Genomic DNA, 27,576 nt, shown 5'->3' on the forward strand with positions numbered 1-27,576 from the left:
CTGATGACCAAGAATGGGAATTGCTGTCAGAGGTTAGAAGCCAGTTGCTCTTTCTGCTAGTTTCTGTCAATTCACATCAAGCACTACCCAGAGGTTGCTCAGTGCATGAATCACCTCTAGCTACAAAATAAAGCATATGTGTGCAGGGCTGCTTGTAACAGCCTCAAGCACTGAGAACCACAACCCACCTTCACATTTCTGGGCATTTCTTTTTCTCCTCAGTACCTCCACAGTACCTCATGGATGATAAGCAAATTTGAAAACATGAAGCCAGATTCTGAGGTCAGGTGCCCTGGCTGGCAATGTTCAGGTGATGCTGCTGTTGTTTTCCACATGTTGGTCCTGAAGGAGCTTCTACAGAGCATCTACTCCAGGAAAACACATACTCAGATCCAAGAGTGCTGGGTGGCAGAGCCAAGCATCCTTCATCCCTCCCTCCCCATTCAATAACTTCTGTCACAGCCAGGCAGCAGCCAGTCACAGCAGGCATAGGATCATATGGAGGAAGGGTGTTCTGCTCAGTAACCCCATTGCCCCCTTGCATCTCCATCTCTCTCTTCCAGAGACTGAAGGCAGATAATGAGTATCCAGTCAGGTGATGCGGCTGCAACTCTCTGGTCATATAACATAATTTTTCTGTATTTCCACATGATCTTTCTTTATTTCTCACTTGACAGCTGCTTCCATATGGAAAATGAAGAGCTAAGCCTATTGACCCAAGCTGAGGAGATAGACAAACATTTTAAAAACAACCTATCTTAAGGGCCAAGTGTATATACCTTCCAACTCTGACAGCAAACCTGGAAACAAAATGCCATAGCACTGCTCATTACTTAAGGGGGAAGGAAAGGCAGATCTTTTATCAAGGACCATGTGCTCCTGGGAGACATGAAGTTTGTGCCCTTCCTGATGTGAGAAATCACAGGCACGTTGTATGCCCATTTCTCTCAACACTCTCAGCACCTCAGACCTCTGTGGCAGTGGCTACAAGATCCCTGTGTGCTTTAAAGCATCAGGCTTATGGTCTGTTGCCTATGGAATAAAAGAACACATTTGGAGGACAGATTTTTGAAAAAGAGCCACAACAGAGGGTGAACTGCTATTTCCCATTCCTAGTAGGGTTCATAATCATTGGTGCAAAATGCATTCAATAGGGTATAAATCTTGGTCCTGTTGATGCCAAATGATATGTATTTTCCCACTGAAATAATGGTTACAAGGTTCTTCCTCATGGCACTGCCTTCAGAGGAGGAAAGATAGCTTGGCCACTTAGGTATTTCACACTCTCATTTGTAATTATTGAAATTGTCTATTTGATAAGAAAGAAGAAACTTATGAGGCAAAAAAAGAAGTTGCCATAAAATCTGTACTGGGCCAGCAACACTGAATATGATGTTGTAAAATCTAGAAGAAATAGTTTGTCATGTTTTTGTGACTGGTGAGTTTATTAAGTGGATTCTTCTTAGTCCACCACATAGAAGATTTCTAATTTCATTATTTCAGTGCTGCAACTGTGATTAAGTAAAGCCTCGGATTTTAACTACAGAACATTTAAAATAACTTACAGGAGATGCATAATTCACAATTTTAAGTAATAAAAGTTTCATTCTGCAACCATATTGTGGACAAAGATTTTTAAATTGAAATATGACACAGTACATACCCTTATAGCTATTCAGTTTATGTATTGCAGGACAAGCAAGTTCATTCTCCCACTCATCCCCTGTCCCACTGCCTGCAGCAACTGTCCCAGAACTGTTCTTCAAAGTGTGTAAGGAGAACTCCATCAGGGTCTCTGTGGAACAGCTTGATGGGCCTTTCAGTAAAGAGATGAGTTTCCTTCTGCACTGCTGTCAGTCTTCCTACAGCTGGAATGCAGAGGCAGCCTCCCAGGACAGGAGAAGGTCTCTGTGGCTGTCCCATGCTCATTTGGATAACTGAGAATTAGCCACAAGGCATGTACAAATCAATGTGTGGGTTATATATGAATTATCAATTGTGGTATCTCTTCCTACTCAGTGTATTTCCTTTGTATTTGAGGCAGAACATGACCACTCCCAGATTTCACCTCATGCATATTTCACTCCATTTTCCCCTCCTGCACTATTTGTGCCATTTATCTTGTCCTATATTCACTTTCTTTTTTTTCCTACTTTTGGGAAAAGCATCTAATATCCCTGTAGCATTAGTTTTTCTTTGTTAATGTCAAAAAATGTTAATCCGTGAAGACTTGCTTCCTAGATAATGTTAATTCAGCTGCCAGTTTTATAATAGGATTATGCTTTCCAGGATTTAAAAATCCCACTTGTTAGCTACAAAACAGACTTCTACTAACAGCTATAAAATCTAATTTAATCCCTATTGGCATTAACTAAATAGCTGAGGTATAATTTCTGTCTAGCTGCACTTAACACCCTGCTATTGCCATAAATATATAAAATTCCCTTTGAAGTTATAAAAGAAAATGTTTGGTAGGATAAACAGGGTCTCGTGAGTCCAATCATATGTTATCTCCAAGGCATAACAAATGTTGTTTACATATTGTAAGGATTTTGTGGACAGCGTATTTAAATAGATTCATCCATGTTTACATGTATTAATTTGCCCTTTTTCTCAAGAAAATGCATACTAAATTATGATCTATAAATATTCTATTTAAAAATAATTGGTTAATGAGTGGAAGATTTGGTCTGTGTGGAATCAAAGCTTAAAATGTAACCAAATAACCTGACTAAGCTGGAAGAAAATACCAATTTGTTCCACATATCCCCTTTTAATGCACAATTGTATTGTGAAACCTTAGAAGATAAAGTTATCTGAAGTCTGGCATAGGAGCAGCTATTTTAAGGCAATCTAGAAAGAGGCTGTAACAAGTTAGGAAGAAAGAATGAGCAAGTCATGGTTTATAATCATCCTAAAATGAACAGCCAGGATCTTTATAACCATTTGCTCCCAAATGAGGAACAACACAAGGATTTATGGTCTTCTGGAGCTCAGTGATCAAAATAAAGAAAGTATTTATAATTATTTTCTCCCAGTCTTGAAATAACTGGTAAGTACATTGTTCTGGAGAGGGTAGCCCTGCTGCACTGCAGTGAAAGAAGGATAGCAAAAGAGCCATTACAGCGACCCACAGCAGGCAGCACTGTGTTATGCAGGAGTTAAAGCAGCAATCTCAGAGCAACCAGGCTGCCTTAAAGATAGAAATTGTTAGTCAGCCTCAGAAAACACGAGAATTTCATTTATGCTTTCAAAAAGATGCAAAGTGTTGATCAGACTCCACAGTCAGCTTATCAATTTCCTTATTGATAGACAAAAAGGCAGTTCATTTTGTGATATTACAGACAAAAAGAAAAATAAGCAACCTCAGCAAAGCAGCTGAAATTAACATCCAAATCTGTGGCAGGCTGGATTTACAGACATGTACACTTGTTTTTGGAGAGTTATACACTGTGCTTTGGACAGCACATTTAGGTATGCTAACAACTGCACGTGCTCCATACAGCTGTAAAAAACACTGTCAAAACAGCAACTTTTCAAATGCAGCTGGATGTTTTGACTTACTCATAATAATAATAAAACTGGCAAGTTTCTCACTTCTTTGTAAAAGAATTTCTTGCTTGGACCCCAAATTCTGGGCACGGCAATGTGTGATCTAAGGATGCATTAAGAGCTTTCATGCCCGTGGAGCCTGCTGCATACTGTGGAGGCTGCAGAGCTGTGCAGGTTTAGATGGGAATAAAAAAATGCATAGAGTTCCTAATGCTCCATCCCCATTTGTTATGGCTTTTACGGCAGGGACTAGAAAAATTGCAATACTTGCATTTTGTGTTCTATTCTGTATGTGAGTGCACATTAGATTTGTGGCTCTGGATGCCCTCCATTGTCAGTAAGCCAGAGATTTTGGGTATCAGCTTGTTCCATGAAAGTATATTCTTTTGGTGTATAAAGCAGAGGTTTACAATCTTTCACAATTTGGAGAAGACAGTTATTCACAGAATATGTAAAAACCAGGGCTTTAGGAAATCATAATCCATGTGTTTTGTCTTCTGTTCAACAGAGATAAATTGCTCCACTCTAAGTTAAAGGGATGTCATGGCATGGGTTTGATTCATGGTGGAAATAAATGGCTGGTTTTAGACAGTTCTCTGCTTATTTCACAACTAGCACAGTTCACATGTCTTCAATTCAATATTTTCAGGTGTATAGGAGGAAGAAGCTGAAATTCCCTAAGGGCTTAAGTCTGAGTTACTCATTTAGACACAAATGTCCTTAATTCATGAAATGTGAAATGTTATCTGAATAAGGATAGAGAATCCATAGCACTGTCAGTATTGTGGGCTCCTGTCATACAGTGGAAGGAAATGAGGCTTTTGCATAGGTACTGGTGGTTTAGTTCCTGCCACTAGGATCCTTTTATCTGCTCTCCAGAAGAATAGTAGATGAACCCAAAGATACAGATGTTAGACATCATGTTTTTTTGGGTATCTTGGCAGCTAACACCTACCAAGATTCCCAAGCCTAGTCATAACAACACACACCTTCACTTTCATCTGCAACTTCCATGTGTATGGTTATGCTGTTTCTCCATCTGACATCAAAAATTCTTTTCTCTTACCCAGCATCTCACCACATTTTCTTGTGTTGCCACCTAATAACACTGCTAAACCCCAGGTGAACAGGTAGTATTTAAACAGTCTGGAAAATAAACCACAGATTTCCCCATAATCTTCTGCGTATCTCTGAGGTTCTTCTCTTCAGTGGGACAGGTCCAGCTTTGATGGCACCAATGCACTGGGAAAAGTACCATGCATTTCCACCTTTCCTTCCCTACCTATTTTGCCCAAATCAGACCACAGGGCCACTGTATCACTACCTGTGACCATAGAGATACCTTGCAGACAAGCTTACCAAAGAGTGCAAGGGCTATGTTCTCTGTGTGTCCTACCACTGTCTGGTCCATGTCCCTGTTGATGACGGTCTCTGGGTTTCCTCACGCTTCACTTTCCACTCTGTTTTAGCAGTGTGGGCCTTGCAATGAGGAAGAACAAGCAGGGTGGACTACTGACTATGAAAGCACAATGAAATCTGAAGTTCAAGACCAGGCTCAAGATTAATTGCAATAGAAACGTGGATACACAAACACATTCCAATGCCTGCTCATTTCCAACAAAAAAAAGCAAAGGAGCAAATGGTGTTAAGTGCTGAGTACCCCTGAGACTGAGAGAGGAGCAGTATCTTTATCATTTTCTCACCCCATTGGAGCACTGACAACACAACACAATGCATGGCTTTGCATACAAAAAAAGTGCCCAGATTTGATCCCACAGATTGTTTCTCAGCTACCCATGTAAACTGAACTTTTTAGTATTACCTTGGTTTTCTGCAGCACACTTGGAACTCAACAGCTCCCTTCTAACTGAATGATAGGTGCGCAATGGCTGTGTAGGCAGGTCCTTCCTGCTACAGGAACAGATGAAATATTGAAATTTGGTCCAGAAATGTGTAGCAACCCATTCAAGTCCTGCAGTTAGCCTTTCATACCCAGGTGTGCTGATGTGCCTGCAGACAGTGGACTATACACAAAAGTGAAGGACTGTGACTTACAAGTCCATACAAATATTAACTGTACGTTTTAAAATATTTTCCTAGGTCTATTAATGTATTCCTGTCTGAAATCCCCATTAATACTGAGCCAAGACATTTTCCCTAAGTTTCTAGACACCATTCTGTCAGCAGTAATGGTTACATCAGTACATGTCCAAGTCAAACTTAATTGGATACATCTGAATCAGTGGAAAAGAAATAACTGGCAATTCAAAGGCTCTGCTCGAAGAGAAATAGGCATTACTGAGCTCATTAAGAAGAAAATTGCTGAATATTGCGATCTCCTTATGAATCCTCAAATCTTTATGTAAGGAAGATGATTGGCTTGTAGAGTAAAACAATAGGAACAAAAACTTTTATTGTCACAGTCAGTACTCAGGAGTGGCAGTTCTTCCAGGACCATGGTGGGATTAATGAGGAAATGAAAACACTTTACAACTTTCATAAAAATGTATATTCATCAGAACTCTTCAAGGATCAAAAAGGCCTTGCAGAGTTTCACCATACAGTTCAGCTCCCCTACAATAAACCAGAGAGACTTTTGGACTCCCCAATTCCTACAGAAGAAATTTCCCATGCTACTCAGACTTTTAATAATGGCAAGCCAGTGGGGAAAGCAGCATTCCCATTTTAATTTTGTGCATCTTTTGAAAAGAAGTCACCCTACTATGCGCCTGTGTACATTTAATCATTCTCTACACACTTTATCAGCAAGCCTTCTCCCTGTAGGAGGAATACAATTAGGTACAGTACTAATTTATTATAAATAAAGCAAAGACCTGGTAAAATAACCTAGTTATCAATGTTTCATGCAACTGTGCCTATGAAGTACCAGCTAACAGTCTCACTATGAGCCTAGAGAAATACCTGCAGCATTGATAAATCTTAACCAACACGGCTTTATTAAAAAAAAAAAAAAAGAGAGATTATCATCATATAATACAGGAAAACTGTTGGGTTTAATTGAAGTAACTAGAGATTTATGGAAACCAACTGGAGCTTTCTTCCACTAATACTATAAAATCCTTCAATAACATCAATAAGAAAATGCATCTCAACAAAGAAAGCCTCACTTTTTTTTTGTATACCATGCTGACCCATTTTATGTATTTATCTCCACCCCCGAATTTAGTTGAAGTGTTGTTTTATATGCAAGAGCCTCTTGTCATCAATGATAAGGACTAAAAAGGTCAGAAGGTCTCAGATTAAGGGGAAAATGGTAGGCAAGGATGCCCTCTCTCTGGAGTGCTGTTTGTTCTGACCCCAGGATGAGATCACTAGAGAGATGGAGGAGGCATTCTCACAGGGAGAAATCTCCATAAAATCAGCATGTTTGTGGATGATCTGCTCTTGACTGTAATGAACTAAGAGTCATCTCTTACATATGTGTTATTCATACTGGAACACTTTGAAAGGTGGCCAGGCTTTAATCCTATTTTTAAAAACAGAAAATTCAAAAGAATTAACTGATTTTTCCTTCCCTCATGACACAGCACAATGAGTTTTAAGTGGCTCCATGATGTTAGGTAGGAACACATTTATGCTATGATTCTAAGAGGACATGCTTCGGATTAGTAAAATAGGTCCTTCCCTAGACCTCCTCTTAATACAACCAAATTTCCCCTCACTGCTAAGGAAACTGGGAAGAACAGGAGAGACTCAGGAGCCACCACTTCCTCTCTCAAGGAAAAGATATGGGGAAAGGACAAAGCTGAGGCTTTCTCTTCCCCAGCTTCTCTTGCTTAAGTGCTGGAGGAGAGAGCAACATTTTTCTAAAAAAGGCAAAGCGGCACAATGATGATTCACATTAAATAAAGCTTAGGAGATTAAACTCTAATCAGTCTGACATAATTCTACAGTGAAGCCCTGAATATCAATAATTTTTATTGGATGAATGAGCTCCATATAGTTCCCAAGAATCAACAATAAAATTTCCTGTATTCAAGTATTTTATGTCAGAGGAGTGCACAGATGTTTCTCAGCCATATGTGCACTCCAAGGGATTGCTTTTACACCTCTGGTACAAAAAAAAAAACATGAGCAGAGGGAACATGGGGCTTTGTTTTGATTCTTAATTATAACACTGGCATTCCCCATGGAAAGAAAAGGCCAAATCCTATCACTTTCAAAATTTGCCTGCGAGAATTTTCAAAGGTCATCTCTGGCAGGAGGGACTGTGCCCTGCCTGGCCTGATGGCTCACTGAAGGGAGCTGCAGAGTGCACTGTATTATCCCAGTTTTTCAAAACCACCCTGCAAACCACAAACAGGATAAAGCCACAAATAGCATTGATTTGGAGGCATTAAAATTCTCCAAAATTCTTGCCAAGGACTCAGAAAGATATATAAAGGCTATAGTAGCACCCCCAACTGTTCTCTTGCTCGGCTGACCTGGCAGCTAACACCTCCCAGATTCTCTGAAGAACTGCACCACCAAGACAGGATCCTGCTGGAAAAAAGACAGTTCTAGAAAACTCTCTTGTAGGGGTGGTAATTTTACATAACCCATGGGAACTAACTACAAAACCTCAGCTCACTGTGTCCTTGGAAAATGAATGCACTGACATGGAAATCTTCCTTACTTCAACAGGAGAACTTTTCCACATGATAATAGATCCACCTGACATACAAGCACAGTGAGTGATGCAGCTCTACAGAGGAAAGCTACAGCAGGGACTGCTGGCTTGGCTGAGCACCCTCGAGACAGCTCAGCTCCTACACAGAGATCTTTCATAAGATGCAATTCAGCTTGCTGGCTTGTATGATTCATACAAGCATATCAATGCAGCCATTTTTAAAATCTTTTTATTTTTTAGAATCAAAATGAAAGCATATTCAGACCTTTTCCTGTGAAGAGCTGAAATAGATACATGCTATTTTTGTCTCTAAGAGTGTGATGCATTTGTGATATATCAACACTACAATCTGTATTATTTCTAATTTTATAGTTTTAGAATTTTTATTTGAACTGTACACTTTAAAATATCACCAAGGTTGTAATTCTGACTAATTTCTTTAAAATGCACATCAGTGGCAAAGAAATCATATCTTTGTCTGTGAATAGTACCTCAGGGAAGGTAACTTCCCTTTACTAATATTCAATTGTTCCCACAACCAAAACTTAAATCTCTGTTGTAGAAATACCCAAAGTCTTACAGAGTCAGAAACCTTGAGAGGCAACTGACAGTCTACATCATATGGCACTATGCATCTGAACCTGTAAAAACAGCACGTGGATCCCCAATCAGGATTAGAGAACAGCATGACATGTAGGGTATGTTCAGCAAGACTGATGCTACCTCTGTAAAATATATTTTCAGCAACATCAGCATATCTCCCTATTACCTTTCCTATTCTGAATTTGTGAAGCCCCCCTACTGCTCTGTCTGGTCCCAAAGGTGCTGCAAAAGCCCCTGTGCTACTCATACCAGGATCAGGTGTAACCCTACCTTCAGGGTTAGTACTCAGCATACTACAACAACTTTGCTTATTAGCCATTTCTTCCCACTGGTTTTCCTCAGAAAATTCATTGAAATATTTTCTCCTTATGAATGCTGTGAGGTTTTCTGTGTTTTCCTGATTTAGTCAAAATATCAGATTCAATAAGATTCAAAGGAAGGGGAAAGAGCTGACGCCTGAAGTTGTGGTCAATGCTGTAGTTCTTGAAGGTAAGAAATGCAGGCACTGAAATGGTAAAGGAGATTAGGGTATGGGTATGGCTTCCCCCCTTCTGGTGCTCTCTGACCATCATTAGAAAACATAATTGTGGGGGTAAGGCACAGGGAAGGAAGTCTTTCAAAACTTCATTGAGAGAAAATACTGCATAGAAAATAGTTAAATATTTTTATTTTCTGGCCACAGCTTCAAAAGCTGCTAGTGCAACCAAATGCAGTTTTACAAATGTTATCAGTTTCAGTAACAGGAAGCTCATCTTCCTCGTTTCCTTCTGAATGAGCAAGCAAATAGGGCTGCTGACATGCCAGTTTATTGATCTGTCAAATTTTAACTTAATCCTAATAAAAACCACACAGCATCTTGTTAAAATAGACCCATTAGATGTGGTTCAAGCTTGCTGCTTGGACTTCCTGCAAATGAAGATCTGTAGACAGGCAGGTTTGGCCCAAGGCACTGTGAACCTTCAGTCAGGTCCTGGTTTTCCCCAAATTCAAAAATTCTGTAGCAATTTAAAGGAAGTCCATACGTAGCGTTTTAAGTATTATAAGACACAGCAATAAATAGTCAAATTCATCAGTACTATTTGAGAAGAATGAATAAAGGACAGAGTCAGCATTGCTGTGTTTCCTAGTGGGTTCTTTCCCCTCAGCTTGAAATGACCCATTTGCAATGGGCCACTGAACACTGTACTTCAATGCACGTTCTTGACATATCTTTCACACAAAGTCTCCAAACACCTCATAAACATTAATAAATTAAGCTGCAAGAGCAATAAGAATTTCAGCTTCACATTCATAGAACCTATGACTCAAACTCTTCCTGAGTATCTGTGGCAGATCTAAAAATGAAATTCAAACTTCCAATCACTTTGAATTAGGCTTCTCTACTAAATCATGCAATCACAGAGTCTAATTCAGGTCTCAGGAGACCACCTCAAAGCAGCACTAACTACTGCTCTACACCAGGCCAATCACAGCTTCATCCAGCCAAGTCTCCTCAGGGAGGGAAGATACACCACCAATGGACAATTTCTTTCAGCCTCTGACCACCTGCGTGGGCAAAACATTTTCCCTTGTCTCCAGTCAGCATCTCCCCTCATGCAATCTGTACCCAGTTTTTTCCTTTTTTCATTTATGATCTTCTCTGAGAAGAGTGTGGCTCTGCACCCATTCAGCTCCTCTCAGGAAGCAAAGTGTCCATCAAGAACCAACTCAGCCATCTCATCTCCAGGATGAAGAAACTCAACCCCTCAGCCTCGCCTCCTGTGCCATGATCATCCTGATGGCCCTTCATGGGCTCCTTGCTGTTGGTCAGCCTCTCTCTTGTCCTGGGATCCACAGCTTGGCACAGGGACTCCTCACAGAGACTGTCAGAATCAAGGGCAGGGGATGGAGCCCTTCCCTGGACCTGCTGGGTGCAGCTGGGCCAGCACGGCCCTGGGGATGGTTGGTGCTGCAAGGACACACCAGTGACCCTGTGCAGCTTGTTGTGCAACTGCACCAGGGCCTTCTGGGCAGAGGTGCCTTTCTCCAGGCTTCAGGAACATCCCCCAGCCTTGATCTTTCAAGGATGACAGACAGCAGCCTCATGATGACACACGACAGCTCCCTGAGAGGCCTGCAGTGTGTCCTGTCTGGTCCCACACACCAGCTTATTTACATAGACCCTAACTCCATCCTCCCCTACTGTGGCTGCTCCTTCCCTCCCCAGAGTTTTGCTTCCAGGCCTGAGACTGGGCAGACTCTGACAGTAAATCCTGCAGTTTCATGGAGCAGTGCATCCATTTGACTGGTTTTCATTCTCATTTTTCCTGCTGATACACTTGAGGTAGCCATTTTTGCTGTCCTGCTCATCCCTCACCAGTTTTGATTCCAGACAAGCTCTGAACTTCCTCATTCTGCTCCTACAAGCCTGGACCACACTTTATGTTATTTCTTGGTAGCTTGTCCCCACTTCTACCTCCTGTCTGCTTTCTTTTTGCGTTTAAGCTGAGGCAGGGGCTCATCTGTCATCTCAAGTTTTCATTACCAATTTTCCCCCTAATTTCCTAGATATCTTATACCCAGTGGCACAACTTCACTTTAACAGAGCTAGAATTTTACCACCCTTGAGAAATTGCTACTGTCAACTTTGTTGTCTTGATCATAAAATTTTGGTTTTCTGTCATTGTTTATTACAAATAAATGCTTATGCTATGAATTATTTGATGTAATTAAGCTGCACCTAAAAATACTTCAGTTTTATACACAACTACATCTTGTATCACACAGCAGCAGCCTCTGAAAGGTGATGAAACAATACTAATTCACTGTGACAGGAGATATAATCCTAGTCTTTCAACACTGAATTTTAGCAACTGAAAAATGCTTTCCAATCATCTTCAGCAGCACACAGGAACATCCAGCAATGCTACTTTCACTTTTCAGAATTAAAACAGGTACATGCAAACTCTGTAAAATTTTTCCTTTCCAACATACCTGTAAAGAACGGAAGGTTAAAGAAAGCACTATCCAAGAGAGTCCTTCTGGAAAGCATTAACTCACAAGAAAAAGAAAATAATAAAACTTCATCCACATTTTGAAAGGAAATAGGAAAATTTTCAAGTCTGTTTTCCTAACTTTCTGGACAAGATACTTATACTCACACCCTGAACACTGCTTTTTGTAGTCTGAAGCATGGAGACACAGTTAGGAAAACCAACAAGTATGAAAATACTGTGACAGCAAACTTACATTCCTGTTGAGAAATAGCTTTTGTTGGGAAACATTTGCACCAATTTCTCGTATACATTGTTTAAGATGGCTGACTTGGCAGTTATTTTTAAAGTTGAACTCAATGATCTTAAAGGTTTTTTCCAATAATTCTATGGTTCTAAGACATGGAACATACTGAAATGGTTACTTCCATATGTTTAAAAAAAAATTGTTTGCAAGCAAAACTGAATGCATGCTAGATCATTCTCACTTTTTCCATAGTTTAATGTTAACAAAAACTTGGCACAGGTACTTGACATATACACATCAATCTCCCACTTTGCTCTCCATCCCCATTCCAAACACTGATAATACCTGGGATCGAACTTCTGGTTCCTTGAGAAACATCCTTAACAGCATTTTCCCCAAAATTTCAGGAAGTATATATTTCCAAACACGCCAAGGCTCATGCACCAAACAGACTCATGCTGTTTTGCTCACAATCTGAAGATGCTTTTATTTCAATAACAAATTGCCCACCTGGTGATTCTGAACTAACGCTTCCTTTCCCACTTCTTTTCTTACACTGTTTCTTCCTCTTCCCTAAGAAATGTGTTGCAATAATAACAACATCTCCCACTCCTCTGTGATGACAGCTTATGCCCAGTTCTGTATTCCTGCAAAACTCCCTCCCTGCTTACTCACACGGGACCTCTTTGAGTTCTGGGTAACCAGATTTTCCCAACACCCTCACAAAGCCTATCACTGTGACATTACTCTGTATATCTTAAGAGTTATCTTTGTCTTTCTGGTTGTCACTTCCCCAAGGCAAAGGCAATGTTTTTCCACAAGTTCTCTTTAGTGCTGATTATATCACACAGATAATTTTTAATTACCTTTCTGTTCAGAGCCACACCATCTTCACAGTCCAACACTGCACAATCTACATTTAGTGATGGGATTTTTCTTATCTTCTTTTCATCATCCGCAGGTACATAGAGCACAGCACGTCTGGGAACATACTTGTGTGATGATGTAAAGCGATAACTGAGCTTAGGAACACCAGCTGGCAGAAGAGAATCCACCCTGTAAAGGATATTGTTGAAATTAGACTATTGGCAGCAATGCTGTAAATCATACTTGACTGTATTTTAAAAGCAAAACATTCCTACCTAAATAGTGGCTAGGTTTGGGCTACTGACATATTTTTTCCCTTCGGAAGAGACAAGTTAGGGACATATCAGTATTACAGTTAATTACAATATAAAACTCCAAAACCACTGTGTTCAATAGAAGTTGCAAACTTAATCATAATTGATGACCTGCCAGGGCTGAGGTTTATGCAGCTTTAATTACACTGCCTATTCTGGGTGCTAGAGCAAGTATGAAATACAGAAGGGTGGTGGTTGGTTTTTTTTCCTTGTCATAGGACTCCTCTGTAGGATGCAGACTGTGCTGGGAATGGAGCAGGACTGCTTTGGGGAGGAGCTGCTATCTGCTACATTTCCTCCAGGAGCTGGATGCCATGCTGTGAATGATGCAGGGGTGCTGGTTAAAACAAACACAGGTTTGTGAAGTTCATTTTGCAACCTTAGCATTATATCAACAAATGTATTTGCATGCAAATTTTAAATAAGCAAGATGGATGGAGGGGGAAATGAAGAAAAAAGAATGAAAACCCCAGGTAGTGTGGAACCTTGCTACTCTCTTCAGACCTTCACGTCCACAGCACAGACTTCCACTGGCAGAGTTCACAAACCCAGCAGCATCAGCAGCATGGTTTTTGGCTGTGGTGTCTTTTTAAATTTGTAAATGCTTTGTGCACCACACTTTGGTGCAGGTGTGAGCCTTTGGTGCCACATGGCCTGAGAGGATAATGTCCCTGTGGCCCGTAGCTGTGAGCTCTGGGGTGGTCTCCCCCACATGCTGATATTCCTGGTGAGGCCCAGCTAACCTGCTCCAGGCAGGAGCTGGGTTACTGCACTTGGAGGCTGTGGGTCTGCCAGAGGAGGCTGCTCTTCAGTGCTGTGGGGAGCTTGCTTTGCTCCATAATTATGAGCACAGAAATAAATTATAGAGTGCCACTGTGTTTCTTGGCCTTCCAAAAAAATCCCCTTGCCTGCTCCTGTTCCTCCCCACTGCATGCTGTACCCCCAGGCCTACTCTGCTACATCGAAGATGAGGACAACATAATACAATTTACCTTCGTGCTAAGCACAAGGCACTTACACCTCAAAATAATCCTACCATATAACACCATTATGCATTATCATGTATATTATTCAGCACTTTGAATAATGCAGAGCTTTCCTAGCACCATGCTGAACATGTCATTATCACATCATGTCAGGGACCCATGCATTTTCCTGTGCCCCTCTTAATAATGCTTCCCAAGTTGCTAGACTTGGATGACACATGGCTACACACACATGTGGGTTTTCTTCAAAGCAAATACGACTAACACTCTCAAATGCCTGGAAATGAGTTCAGTCAATCTAAATCAGAGCCAGTGTGGCATGTCACTGACAGACCACTGTAATACTTGCCTTTCTAAGCTGAATCTGTTGAAGAACCCTCTCTTAAAGTTGAATATAAGAGTTGGGTTAAAAATATGAAAAAAGCTTTTATCACATTTTACCTCAGTAAACTAAATTTAAAAGGAAAGGATTCCATCATCTCATCTGCTGCCTCTCTGCATATCCTGTGTGGATCCATTTTAAGAGACTACAAAAACCACTGCTGGGCTCTTCTTTGCAACATGCCTGGTAATGCTTAACTCAGTTTAAGAAATGGGACAGCTTGGCAGTTAAATAGACATTATTCCATTAAAAGTGCCAGTGTTACCCTTGTTAATAACAGCAACAGCTTCAAGACTCAGGTGTAGGAGGTCCTATCAGCACCTGGAGGCATGCAACTGAGATCCACTGAACCCCTCCAAAGTACTCTCTTTACCTCTTTCACAAGCTGCTTCACATTCCCTGCTTCAGGCTGAAGTGGGGATGGCAACAGAACTCGTGGCAACTCAAGTGGCTGCTAGACAAATCCACTTAATCTCATTTTCCTGCAGTAGTACACTTTGGGAGAGCAAGGATGGGGTGGAGAGTGGTATATCTCAAATGGAAAGAGGAGGATCTTTTTTCAGTGTGACACAGAGATCAGTAAAGAAGTCTGCAGTCATTCCCATAACATATATGAGGGAACAAAAGCGATTAGTTTCTATTCTCTTTCTCTGATGGCTTCAGCCTTGTGGTTCCCAAGGGCACAAAGCAGCCAAAGAGCTCAGCCCATTAATAGTTAACTCCAGCCTGGAGCCAAGCAGCCCCTGAAGCACCCTTCATGACTGCCTCTCACCAGCCCTCCAACCTGCCAGAAACCTGATAGACATGGCGAGCACCATAATCTCAGAGCATGCTGAGATGAGATGTATCTTCTGTCACACATGTTTCCCAGGATTTCTTCTGGGCTGTCATCAAACCAAGGGCTGTTTGACCAGCCGTTTTCCCTCTCACTGCTGCAAGCCCCGTGACAGCAGCCCGGCTCTGCATACCACACACAATGGCCTGCAGTGTTGTGTAGGTGAAAGCACCATTACCTGCAGACCAGATTTAGTCAGGTGTCACCAGTCAGGTCTATGAACTTGTGTTTAGATGGAGGAGCAGTACAGCATCCTCAGCAGACCACCTGACTCCACAGAAGTGATAGACTTAATCAGTTAAAAAGCCATCATTAATAGGCTTAATGCTGGAAATGCTACTGTCTGGTGACTATTGCTGTCTCTCCCTCAGCTAAACAACTTTGTAACCACATGGGCTCAAACAACAGGTTTCTCAGGACACGAATTATTATAAAAAATACACTGTCAATGTGTCAAATTATTAGTTTTATGGGATATCTTAGCAAGTTGAAGAAGAAATAATTTTTTCAAAAAGTATGGCCAGGAAAAAAATATATACAGCAGGAGATGGTGTCAGTGGACCAACACAGAATCCTTCTCCTTTCAAAACTAAGAGCTCTAGAAATATTCATATAAAATAAGAGTTCTCAAAATCAACATCGTACCTCTTTTTAGGTATGACAGCAGTAAATGGCATCAATGCTAATTCTTTGACATATATTCTTTAATCATCACTGTGCATTTTGCTTGCAAAGTCATATTTTATGTTCTACAATAAAAAAGCAGAGGAACACATGGATTAATTAATAGATCCATTTGTCTATAGACTTATTTTAAACAGTGGCAAGGCTTGTGGCGCTCTGTATATGAGCAGTTAGCAACTCTGGTAGGAAACACTCCCCTGATTATCTTGACTTCTGTTATGTTGATAGAATGAAAAAATCCCCAGCAGTTGCTTTTTTAGGACAAAAAACCCACACAGCACTGCAGTCTCGATTATACTGTTAACCCTGTGCCATAAAGAGGAGGAAAATCTTACATATGTTTCCTGGCTCCAAGTATTTCAATGATTCAAACTAAGCTTGACTATGCTTTAAACTAAACACATGGACAAAAGCCAAGTGAATTTGCTAAGACAATGTTTCTTCCTTTAAGCACTGTAAGTTAAAACAAGGACTAGGCTATTGGGTAATGCTCATTAAATTGTTTTACAGCAGCATATTTTCATTCGTAGCATCTGGCAGCATGCTGAGTGCTCTTGGGTCTTGGAAATAAAACTAAATTTCTTCAGCAAACATAACACTCTACTAAAGTCTTCATCAAATATGTAAAAGTAGCTGGCAAGTTAAAGTTTCTCATGGTCCTTTGAGAACCATTCCACCCAAGAGTGAATAGTTCATCCTCAGGAAGGAGAAAAGAAAACCTATTTGACTAATAAGAGAAACTGCAGTTTGCAATGGCAGCCATACAGCGTGACTGCGAACAGTGAAATTACCCCAAATTATGCAAATTTCCCTGCTGTAAACTGCATTTCCACATTCCAGAATTGCTCATGCACATACTTAAATGCACACACCTGTGCAGTGACACTGGAGCCAACAACATATAGCTCACAAAGTAAAATACTCGCACAAGTGATTTCCAGCACTTTAACCTGTGCCTCTGTTCCCTGTTTATTTGCTAAATCAAATCACCCCTGGAAGATCTGCCAAACACATAGAAAAATATTCATTGTTCAGTAGGCCAAATCTTTCCTTCTACAATCTTTGGCATAGTGTAGGCAAAGTGTTTGAAAAGAGCATTTTTAGACACTTCACTAAAACTATTAAAAAATCTGGATAATTTCCACATGTATTTTTGACCTCTGTGCATGTAACTACACACCATGATATCTGTGGAGCTGTGGAAGAAAGACAGAAGTGATCCAAGACCCACAACCCCCCTGAAAAAGACCCAGCTAATGCAGGAAAACGTTGTACAAATTATTTCTGCAATATGTGCAAAAAAACCCCACTCCAGAGAAAATGTAATGGTTTTCCTGCGTTGAATTTACTGGGGAGTAGCACCCCAGCGCACACAAATAATCCACCAAAACAAAGGAAACTTCTATGGAATTACAAAGCCCCACAATTTGCATAGTAATTCTTTCTAATTAAAAAAAGAAGATACAAGTTGTTTGTTATAAACATCAGCAGGCCCTGTGCAAATACGGAGGGCTCGCAGCCGCGCCGAGTGTTTGTCGAATCAAAGCGACTCGCTGGAGAGTTTTATTGGTACAGCTGCGGCACATGCATTTTATCACACATGCTAATAATCCTGGTTATGGCACTAACATTTTAATCATTTGTTCTCTGGGCTTGTTTCTCAAACAATTAGCACTAATGAATGGCCAAAATACCTCGGATCATATATGTCTAATTGCAGTCAAGAGCGGTTATTGTCCGCATGTACATTTCAATTCACCTCTGGGGATAATGTTTGTTAATTGTATTTCTTTATACAGCAAGTGAAAAAAGGCTGTTCACTCAAAAAGGGACTAAGTGTTCTCTTCTTTCCCTTTGTTCCCACAAGAAGCTAAAGTCACTTCAAGAGGCACTTAATCCCATCATCCATGGTTACAATTGCCTTACAGCATCAATCAAAAAGAATCTGAAGTAAAATGATGCAGCTATATTGTGTAATTAAAAGCAATTCAGGTAGTTATTACTTGGGGCATTTTCCAGGTCCAAATACTTAAAATGGCACTGCAGGGATTCTAAATACTGTAGTGTTTTAAATTTGGTGAACTACAATATCTCACAGAGAAAGGGAAGGAATATGCAAAAAAAAAAAAAAATCTCCTAGTGTGTATTGTAAAGTGAAAGAAAAGAGGAGGAACAGCTAATGTTTGAAGTGACAAAATCTACAAGTCTCCATATAAAAGGGAAATAAAAATATCAAGAAGAGAGAAAAGGGGAGAAAAAAGAAAAGGACAGCAGTTTTCAAGGAAAAGAAATTCCTCGTAATTGTTAAAAAGTTAACATGTGAAAAAATGCTAACATTTCCTCGAATGGAAAACAAAAGCTCATGTCACAAGCTTTACCATCAGAATACAGGTCTCCAAAATCTTAGTGCTCTCCTAGTGGAAATAAATCTGGGTAAAGCAAGCAGCTCTTCTTTAGGGAAAGAAAAAAAAAAGGAAAAAAAAAGAAAAACACTTAGGTTAAAAGTGAAGAGCTATGATATTTACTTTTGAATAAAATGTAAGGGAAGGAACTTTACGTAACAACTGCCGCTAACCCTGATCCAATTATGCTGAAATTAAAACTGAGAGGTTATCAACATACCAAACACTCAGCTTTACATTTTGATTTCTTCCTTTGTTCCGGACTCAGTACGGTCATTTCCCTGACCCTCAAAAAACTAATTAAGAAACCCCCCCAAACCTAAGCCCTTTCCAGGGCAGGCAGAAGCCACCAGCTCTCATGGTTTGAGATCTGTTTGCAAGCAGTTTTCTTTACCAGGAGAGGCTTTGTCTGATTTTAAACTTCCCACCGTAAGGCTGATACTATGTCTCACAGACGTAAGGTGAAGATTAATTCCCCTGAAGCTGATGGAAGACATAAAGGTATAAAATTGGCCTCCCAAAAGTGAAGAAAGTGAAAGAATAAGCCCTAGCACTTCCTCAGCATCCTAAGGGAGACAGGCGGTCTGCACCCAGCTGCGGGGACTGAGAGTGGTGAGCTGAAGAAGCGCTCACAAAAACTCAGCGAATTAAGAAATTTAACCCCCGTAACAACCAGCTTTGGATATCAAAAGGGACAGATTGGAGGGGGTTGCTCCTGAGAGCACTTGCCTGCTGGAAAAACTGTAGCAGGAAGAAATGAAAAGGGGGCTTCCAAGTGACCTTTCACAAGCACTCACTCCAACTGATCAGGACACATTGCATTATAGCCAAAAAACAGAGAGCTGAACCAAATGGGGAAGGAGAGCCCCAATGATCAAAAAAAAAAAAAAAAAAAAAGACACAGGGAAGTGTGAGTGGAAAGAGTGGAAATGAAAACTAGGCACCAAATCCAAAGCTGCTGGAAAGTAATTTTAAGAAAAATATGTGTCTTTGTCTGCTATTTAAAAATTTTCCCTATCTCCAGTAAATCAATGTAAGTCATATAACTGGGCTCCAGAGAAAAGATTAATACAAGAAAAGATGAATATAAACCAGGAACTTACTGGCAAAAGCTTAAAATCATGGACCCCTTAGCCATAAAATGATAAAAGGCTATCATAGGTTAAATAGTTAACCAAACTTTCTCCTCCCACCAGCACTAAAAGTAAAAAAAAAAAGAAAAAAAAAAAAAGAAAAAAAAAGAAGACCTTCTATTTACCCCACCATGTTCTTTCAACTACATTTGACCCTGTTGTTTTGGTTCACTCTGAGCTCCATCATGCCTTAAATTGCTTTGACTGAAGATCAGGCATTTTTTTCTTCTCAATTCAAAATGGCCAAATTAGACAGCGAGGATAAAAATAAAAGCACCACTGGCTTCTCATATTACCTACGTGTCCTGTTTTCAGGGCAGCAAAAATAGCCTGTTTGTGAGGAAGAGGAGAGTGCTACGGTTCTTTGACTTAAGAAGTGAATTTTAAAAGAGATTTAAATAATGGCTCAGGGTGACAAGGGCTGCTGCTTCCTACTAATGGCAACAGGCTGCTCCTCTCGGGCAGCCTGTGTGTGTGTGTGTGTTTGCTATCATCCAAGGTTAATTGGTGTCCTGTCTTGGGGAGCTTTAGCATATGTGACATACAGTTGAGGCTTTGCTCCCTTCCTTACGGTGTGGATAACCCTGAACCACTCGTCATGCCCATAAAGTATTCTTGAGCCAAGCTGTACCTCACTTTGCTTCTGCCATTGACAAAGTATCTGGCTTCTTGGGATGCTTTCTGCTGCTTAATCAGACCCACAGCCCTGCAGGGCAATGGAAAAGCACTCTGTCTGTCTGTAGCATATTCACTTTGCCACTAAGGAACATGCAGTTAGGATAACAGTTAATTTCTCTGTCTTCCTAAATATAAAGATACAGAAATAAACACCAAGTATGGACAGTTTTAAAGAAAATTTTAAGTGTTTTAATTTACTTAACTAATTCAGTTTCTAAGTTGCATTTTTAAAATCTACAACACTGTAAATAGATATTGCAAAATTTTGTCTAGCTGTATGTTTTTTTCAGCGAAACTCTTGCATTACATTTTTTAAACAGAATTGCAACTTGCAGCTGCAACAGAAATTTGCAACACATTTTAAATAACAAAAACATCCCACAATAAAGATGAAGACCCAATACCAACATTGAGAGATTTAGAAAAAAATATACACATAAATTTGCCTTTTTAAGGTATGCATTGAGAAGTAAGAAGATATTGCTTTTAGATATGTGATGTTGATGTATGATTTGCTTTGATTTACTTGGGTTTGGGTTTTGTGTACAGACAAATATGCACCAAGTGTTATCAGAGCTGTATGGCACAAAGGAAAAAACATGCCTTTGGAGGTTAAGAATCTTCCAGTTCAGGGGGAGGACCACATATAACCAAAAAGCTGTCCTGGAACATCCCACGCCAAAATCTGTCTTAGGAAGTGAATACATAAAAGCGACAAATCTGCAATGGTTGCCCTTTTATACAGTCAGACCCATCCTGGTGGCCTCTGCAGAAAAGCTGAACTTTGAAGGGATTCTTTATGTCACTGCAAAACCACTCTTGGTTCTTCCAGTTCTCCTTTCCATCTTACCATCAGGTACTTACTTCCCTTGCTCCTAAATCTGCCCAGCCCTTTCACACACTGACTTTGCACCCACCCATCTCAGAGCACATGCACCAAAAGTGGTAACGATGTTTGGGCACAATTTCTTTTCTTGCTGAAGGTGTTTTCCCCTTTTCTCCCCCGCTGCCCTCTGTTCCCTCGGCGTCGGTTCCCACACCAGGACACCGGGAGCATCCCCAGCACTGAGCTCCTGCAGCCCTGGCCGCCGGCCCAGCTGTGCGCGCATTGGCTAAATGCTGCAAGGTCAAGATCCAGAGCGGGATTCAAAAATTCCACGCTAATTACTGTGATTAAAGTCCGAGTCCCAGACTCATCCAAAGACTCCTGAGCAGTTTAGGAGCAGGCTGCTAATGAGTTCTACACAAAGTAAGAAACAGGCACTTGATAAAGTCAGAATCAATAAAGTGCCATTCCTGCCTGTTAAAATGATCTTGCCATCCATCACAGAGAGTCACTATGTTCACCAGAGCCTGTGCAGGTTAGATATCTATGTCTGCATGGTGTGAGAGAAAAGGAAAACACTACAGTCCTTAAAACCACTTCTGAATTATATCTGAGTTGAAATAAAATTACACCAAAGTTGTGACTGGCAATTTTTAGCAGAAGGAAATGAATGGAGTGTCAATATACTAGTGCTGAAGAAGTCAGGAGAAAGAAGGCATTTGTCATCCACTTTGGGTCTTCCAGAATTTCTGATTTTTTTATTACAAACTGTTGTCTTCATAGTTTTGGTTGTGGTGAGGATATTTTACAAACTGAAGGTCCCTTCACACTTCTAGGAATTTTTCACTGGTAGACCATACTTTATCTCAATTTGCAATTTACATCAGTCTACACTTAGTCAAACCACAAACATTTCGATGATTCCTGCACTTAGAAACATAGGTAAATTATAATACTATATAAAGCACAGACATTTTTACCATATAAGAAAAAGAAAACAATATTGCAGTCTTCTCTGCATTTTGAAACTGCTCCTGTAAAGCCACTTGAGCATGTGCCTAGCCCAGAGAAATCAAAAAGATTAGTCAAACACCTACAGTTAACCATGTCCTTAAGTGCTTCCAGAACTGGGGATTAATTTTGAATTATGAAACTGTTCCATTTCCATGTGTTCTTAGGCTATACATGGATCAACCTGCTTTTTTCAGGTTTTTGCAGAGAGACTTGTGCAAAATTGAGACTTATATGTATATGGATGCAATCCAGGTGGTGAATATCTTTTAAACAATATAAAGATGCTCAATTTCAGCTGGTGGAAAAAAAACTAACTTACATGATATTTTCAGAATAAGATTAAAAGTAAACATATTATTTATGTTTAGCCAGGTATTATTCTGTAGGATTATTACGTGAAGGAATTACTAAGTCAAAGAATTATTTTGTATTAAACTGGACTTACTCAGAATGTTTTCTGCACCAAATAACTGAGCAGTGAAAAACAATTTAGCAAGCAATTAGTAAATATTAAATCGCTGAAGAACAGAACTATAAAACTACAATGCACTGCAATTACATCCAAAAAAAGAAAAATGTTGTAATTACATCAAAGCTGATGCAATATGACAGAAAAAAAGAACGAATACACAATGCTTTTAGTTCAACAGCAATTGTGGCCACACTAATTGAAAACCAACTGCTCCCTGGCTTTGAATACAAGCCTGGTGGAAATTTAAAAATATTTCCTAAACGGACAATAAAGAAGAACGCTTACAAATCCTGCAGTGCTCCAGGCAACACTTAACTTTGGGAATGTCTACAGGCAGAAATACTACCCTGCAATATGGCTCAGGATGGCACAAACAAGCATCTGTGTTTATTTTTTAACTAGTGGATTTATAAGAGCAATGAAATCCCTACATAAGCATTTTATATTGACCTGATATGGACTTACTGTTTTAACCAGCTTTTTAACTAACTCCACAAGTTAATAAAGGCAACTACATGAATCCTTACTGCCTACACATTAAGATAAGAAAAACATTCATTAAGCAATATCCAGACTGTTTTAATTACAGGAATATCACTCTTATTTGTAGTATAATGTTCGTTAAGTACAGTATAACATTTTCTTAAAATGCCCCAGAGGCAGTTAAACTCTTGATTAGCTATTAAAAAAAAAAAAAAAAAAGAAATCTCCCTTAACTTCAATCACAGGAGTTAATGCCTACTGCAATGAAATTCCAGCACTTATAATCATGCAAAAATGTCATATGAAAATCTTATTAACCATGAAAACATTATATAAGATCAAATGAATCTTCTGTGCTGTTAGCACTACTCAATGTTAGCAAAATGTTGGACTTTCTCTATGCTGATTGTGGTAGTAACAATAATAAGCCCAGCCCTATTTCTTTTGAAAATGACATGAATTGAAAACATGCTCTTATTTTATTAATTTCAAAATGTAGCAAGAAATGCACAAAAATTCTGACTTCTATATTTTCATGCCTTTAACTACATCTCTGTTCTATTATCCAATGTTAAAGCACACCAAACTAGAAGCAGTGGGTGGATTAAAAAACATTATAAAGACAGAACCTTCATGATCTCCAGTAAACAAACACTATTTAGGTGCTTTGTTATGCAATAATGAAACTTCCTTTTTTTCCCTGCCTTTTCCAGTACATTACAAAATTTAACATTATTACTGTTATTGTACAGAGTACAATGAAAGATCTATATTTTCTTCAGTATTTATCCTGCATCTGCCCCTTATTCCATATGGCTCTTGAAAAAAAAAAAGCTGTTCATTTTTTATTTGTTAAGACCACCAAGAATTAAAAAAATCGTGAACATGATGCATTAAAAATTGCAATATTTTAAAAGTACACATTGAAACATTATTTTCTGGTTCTGTGTCCTTCATAGTTTCAAGCTTTTTCAAAGACAAAAATTTTCTTGAAAAGTAAAAAAAAGTGAAAGGTGAGATTTCAGGAATCAGGATTAAAGGAAATAAATACGGTGACGTTAATGATGAATAGGTGACAGCTGTCAGCTCATTTTGATCTTTCACATAAGCAGCTGAAGGATAATTTTATTATATGGGAATGCCAAACCCTAACTCCAAAATGGCCCTCCAAAACCATCTCCTTAGTAAGGTCAGCAAACTAAAAATTGCAAATTTAGCACCCACCAGTGTCTTCAAGCTCAGCACCTCTCTATGCACAGAGTTCCCCACAGTGAGTGATTGGCATTTGCTACCCTGAAAGGGACAAACCCCTCCCTCCACTGAGCTGCTGGGTCAGGTCCTGCCACCCCCATGGGTGCATATTTGGGGGGAGTGGTCAAAGCCCTGGGTGCGCCTTTCAAGGGCAGGTTCAGCCATAATCCTCCCCCTGACTCAGGCAGCTCCTGATGTCCCTGGAGGAGGTGAGTGTGCCTGGGGGAGATGAACCCCATCCCAGGGTGTCCCCAGCAGAGAACCAATTTCAAGGAACACATCGGTGATATCATGACAGCCTGTCCTACCAGGCACAACCTTTGTTGTGCAGGCAAGCTCAGAGACCATAAAGGTGCTGAACCTACCAGGCAGAAAATATGAATGTGTGATGGGGGATAAACATTAGCCAAGGAATACATTTTAACACTAAATCAGAAGATTGCTATAACTTTATTTTTTTTAGCCCTATTCCTAAGATACTTTTATAATTTAATTCTCTGAACATTTTCACAGAACTCTTCAGATTAGCTTTGCCACATCCCAAGAAACTCAGAAACCTGTCCTAAAACCATGGCTGCCAGGTCCCTGTTTCAGATCCCCCACTGTCAAAGTCCCATCCCATTTGAGGCTCAGTTCATCATCAACGAGAACACTTAAAAAAATTAATCCAGACTGAAAGTCAGATGGGGTGAAAATCAACTTCTCTGCAAATCAGCATGATTAAATTATCAGGCAGCAGCTCTTTTTGGGGGCACCTGATGGGCCTGTGCAAGTGCAAGTCCAAGCACTCTCATTTTATGGCATGTGGAATACAGATAACTTCCCTGTGGAAGTTTCTAATCTGTATTTCCCAGGTGAGATTACTTGTGTGGTTATGGTTGCTATAACATATATCCACTGTGGCCAGTGAACACATGGAAAGGCCCACTGACACTTTGGCAAAGCTGAAGAACCAAAGCTTCTCCCCTCACCAGCAGCCTTGCTCCACAGGATATTCCTTTTCTCCCAGACATCGCAGTTCCATTAAATGGAGATTTCCTATCTCACTGCCTCACAACACTGGTTCACACACTGGTTCCCCTCTCTTAAAACTAAATTTTAGAGAACAGCCTTGTCCTTAGTGGCTGCCTAGAGGGGAGGAAAGAGTTGGATATTAGAGAGAAGAGAAGTTGGCAGAGAGGGAAGGGAAGAAAAAGAGAAGAGGTCACCAAGCACACAGCTTGCTTGGGAGACCCATGAAGAAGAAATTCTTCCAACTTAGTTTAAGAGTGAGGGTTTTCTCCTCTAAATTCTTGACACAGGCTGTTCAATATTTATTTAAAAATAAGTGAAGAAGAAAAATCTACTTCCTCCCTTGCAATCTGCACATACAAAGAAAATGGCTTTTAGCTCATAATGATGGTACATTATAGATAAGCAAAAGTCCTGGATTACAGGAAAATAAAATCTATAAGGAGAAATAGGATTAAGCCTACTTCCACATAACAGCTTTTATGACATTTAAATGAGCAGCTGTGTTTCTTTAAGTAAGTGTTATAGCATTCCACATCTGTATAAAAACTGAATGACAGACAGACTTTCTCAAGTCACTGATATATAACCTTGTGAGGATAAAAAATCCCTGTGAAAATGCATAAAGACATTGCTTGGCTTTCCTTTAAGTCTTCCTTTACAACCTATGTCATGAATATAGGTTTAGGCTTAAGGAAATAAGGCAGTTAGATCGCATATGTCTTTTGTCCTGTACTGCACAAAGAGAAAAATTATTCCATTACCGAATCAGCCAACTTTTTTTCTTTGAGTAACATTTGAGATATACTTCAGTGTAAAGGCCTTGAGATACATTTTAATTCTGCAGTGCATGCCAGCAATCTGTAAGAATATTAAGAAACTGTACCTCCCAAAGTTAATATTGTATATAAGGAATTTGGATGGTTTGAACCAGTTTTAGTTTCACTTGACGCCTTGCTTGCCATCATCTGTTTCCTTGCTGATAGGAAGAATGTTATGGATGTCTCAATTTTTATCTTCTTCCTGAATAACAGTTTAGTTGAGCTGATGTCTCAGTAGCAGCAAAATTTGTTGACAGAGATTAATATCAGATGTGGTGAAAAAAAAAATTGTGGCATATTCACTCTCTTCTCTAGAACATATCCAGCAGGCAAAGCCTTTCTCCTTTTTTGTTTTTGTGTCATTTGTGTTTAAGGGAGAACATGCAAAACAATGACCTCACTAGTTCTGTGTGCAAGCAAGAACAGAATCTGAGACACCAAGCAGACATTAAAATAGGCCCACCCTTAAAAGTAAGGCTTTCTTTTGGCCTGCAGCCACAATATTCTGAGGTGAGCATTTGTATGTGTGCATGCTTGTGTTTATATATTTGTGTGCCTTTATATGTCTATCTACATACACAATCTATTTATGTATTTGTGCACATATAAATGTACATGTGTAAGTGTCCATACATGTACATGTGTATACATGTATGCATATAAGAAGACCCAACATGGCACAGTACAACAGCAGCACTGATCAGTGGAAAGTGGTAAAAAAGAATTGACTTCCATAAATCCAAGGAGTAATAAAACTGGTTTTTTCCCCCAACTTTTAGTCTCAAACATTCCTCATACTTTGCTGGAATAAACTTCCTGTTCCTGCATCTCCAGCAAAGGCATTAGAGTGGGAGTTCTCCAGTGGCATACAGAGTTCCCCCAGCACCCCAAATGTACCAGACTGAAGGCTGTTCCACCATTACTTATGGATGGCCCTGCCTTGCTTTTGCAAGGCTTGAGGTCTTTGCATCACACACTGCATCCACACGCTGTGGGCATCCTGTGCATCTTGCAAGCTCAGGTGTGACCCTGCATATTTACAGCTGCTGTAGACTGAAGCTGTGCCTCAGTGAGCCAAAGCAGTGCAGCCCCTCACGTTACTGCTGTCTTTGACAAATCCCTGCCAGAATAAACAAGCCACAAGTGACACTTCTTCTTTCCACTTCATCTCCTGGAACTCAACATTTTTAGCCCTGAAAAAGTGAACACTCATATCCTCCTTTCCTTGCCCCTGCTCATACTACTTTGGAGGTGAAGGAGGGGATTTAGGGGCTGTTTCACAATTCTCTACCAGTATTTGTTAATAGAGGGGAAGAAAGACTAATGGCTAAACCAGGCATTTACAGCAGTAGGCAGAGACATTAAACTGAACCACAAAAGAGGGGGTTTGGGAGAAGAGATAATGATTCTTTC

General features: G+C 39.9%; 1 protein-coding gene across 4 annotated transcripts in view; it reads right to left on the minus strand.

Moving 5' to 3' along the window:
* CLYBL (citramalyl-CoA lyase) overlaps positions 1-27,576 on the minus strand; it is a 165,967-nt gene that overhangs the window by 65,332 nt on the left and 73,059 nt on the right. For 3 of the 4 annotated variants that reach the window (XM_064712237.1, XM_064712240.1, XM_064712248.1), the window contains exon 2: positions 12,871-13,060. In XM_064712237.1, the coding sequence (XP_064568307.1) occupies positions 12,871-13,060 (190 nt within the window). Of the gene's footprint in view, positions 1-12,870; positions 13,061-16,033; positions 16,104-27,576 lie in introns of those variants that run through there. The other variant, XM_064712245.1, reaches the window with a different exon arrangement.

Source organism: Zonotrichia leucophrys, chromosome 1 (assembly GCF_028769735.1).
Source record: "Zonotrichia leucophrys gambelii isolate GWCS_2022_RI chromosome 1, RI_Zleu_2.0, whole genome shotgun sequence".
Classification (NCBI taxonomy): Eukaryota; Metazoa; Chordata; class Aves; order Passeriformes; family Passerellidae; genus Zonotrichia; species Zonotrichia leucophrys.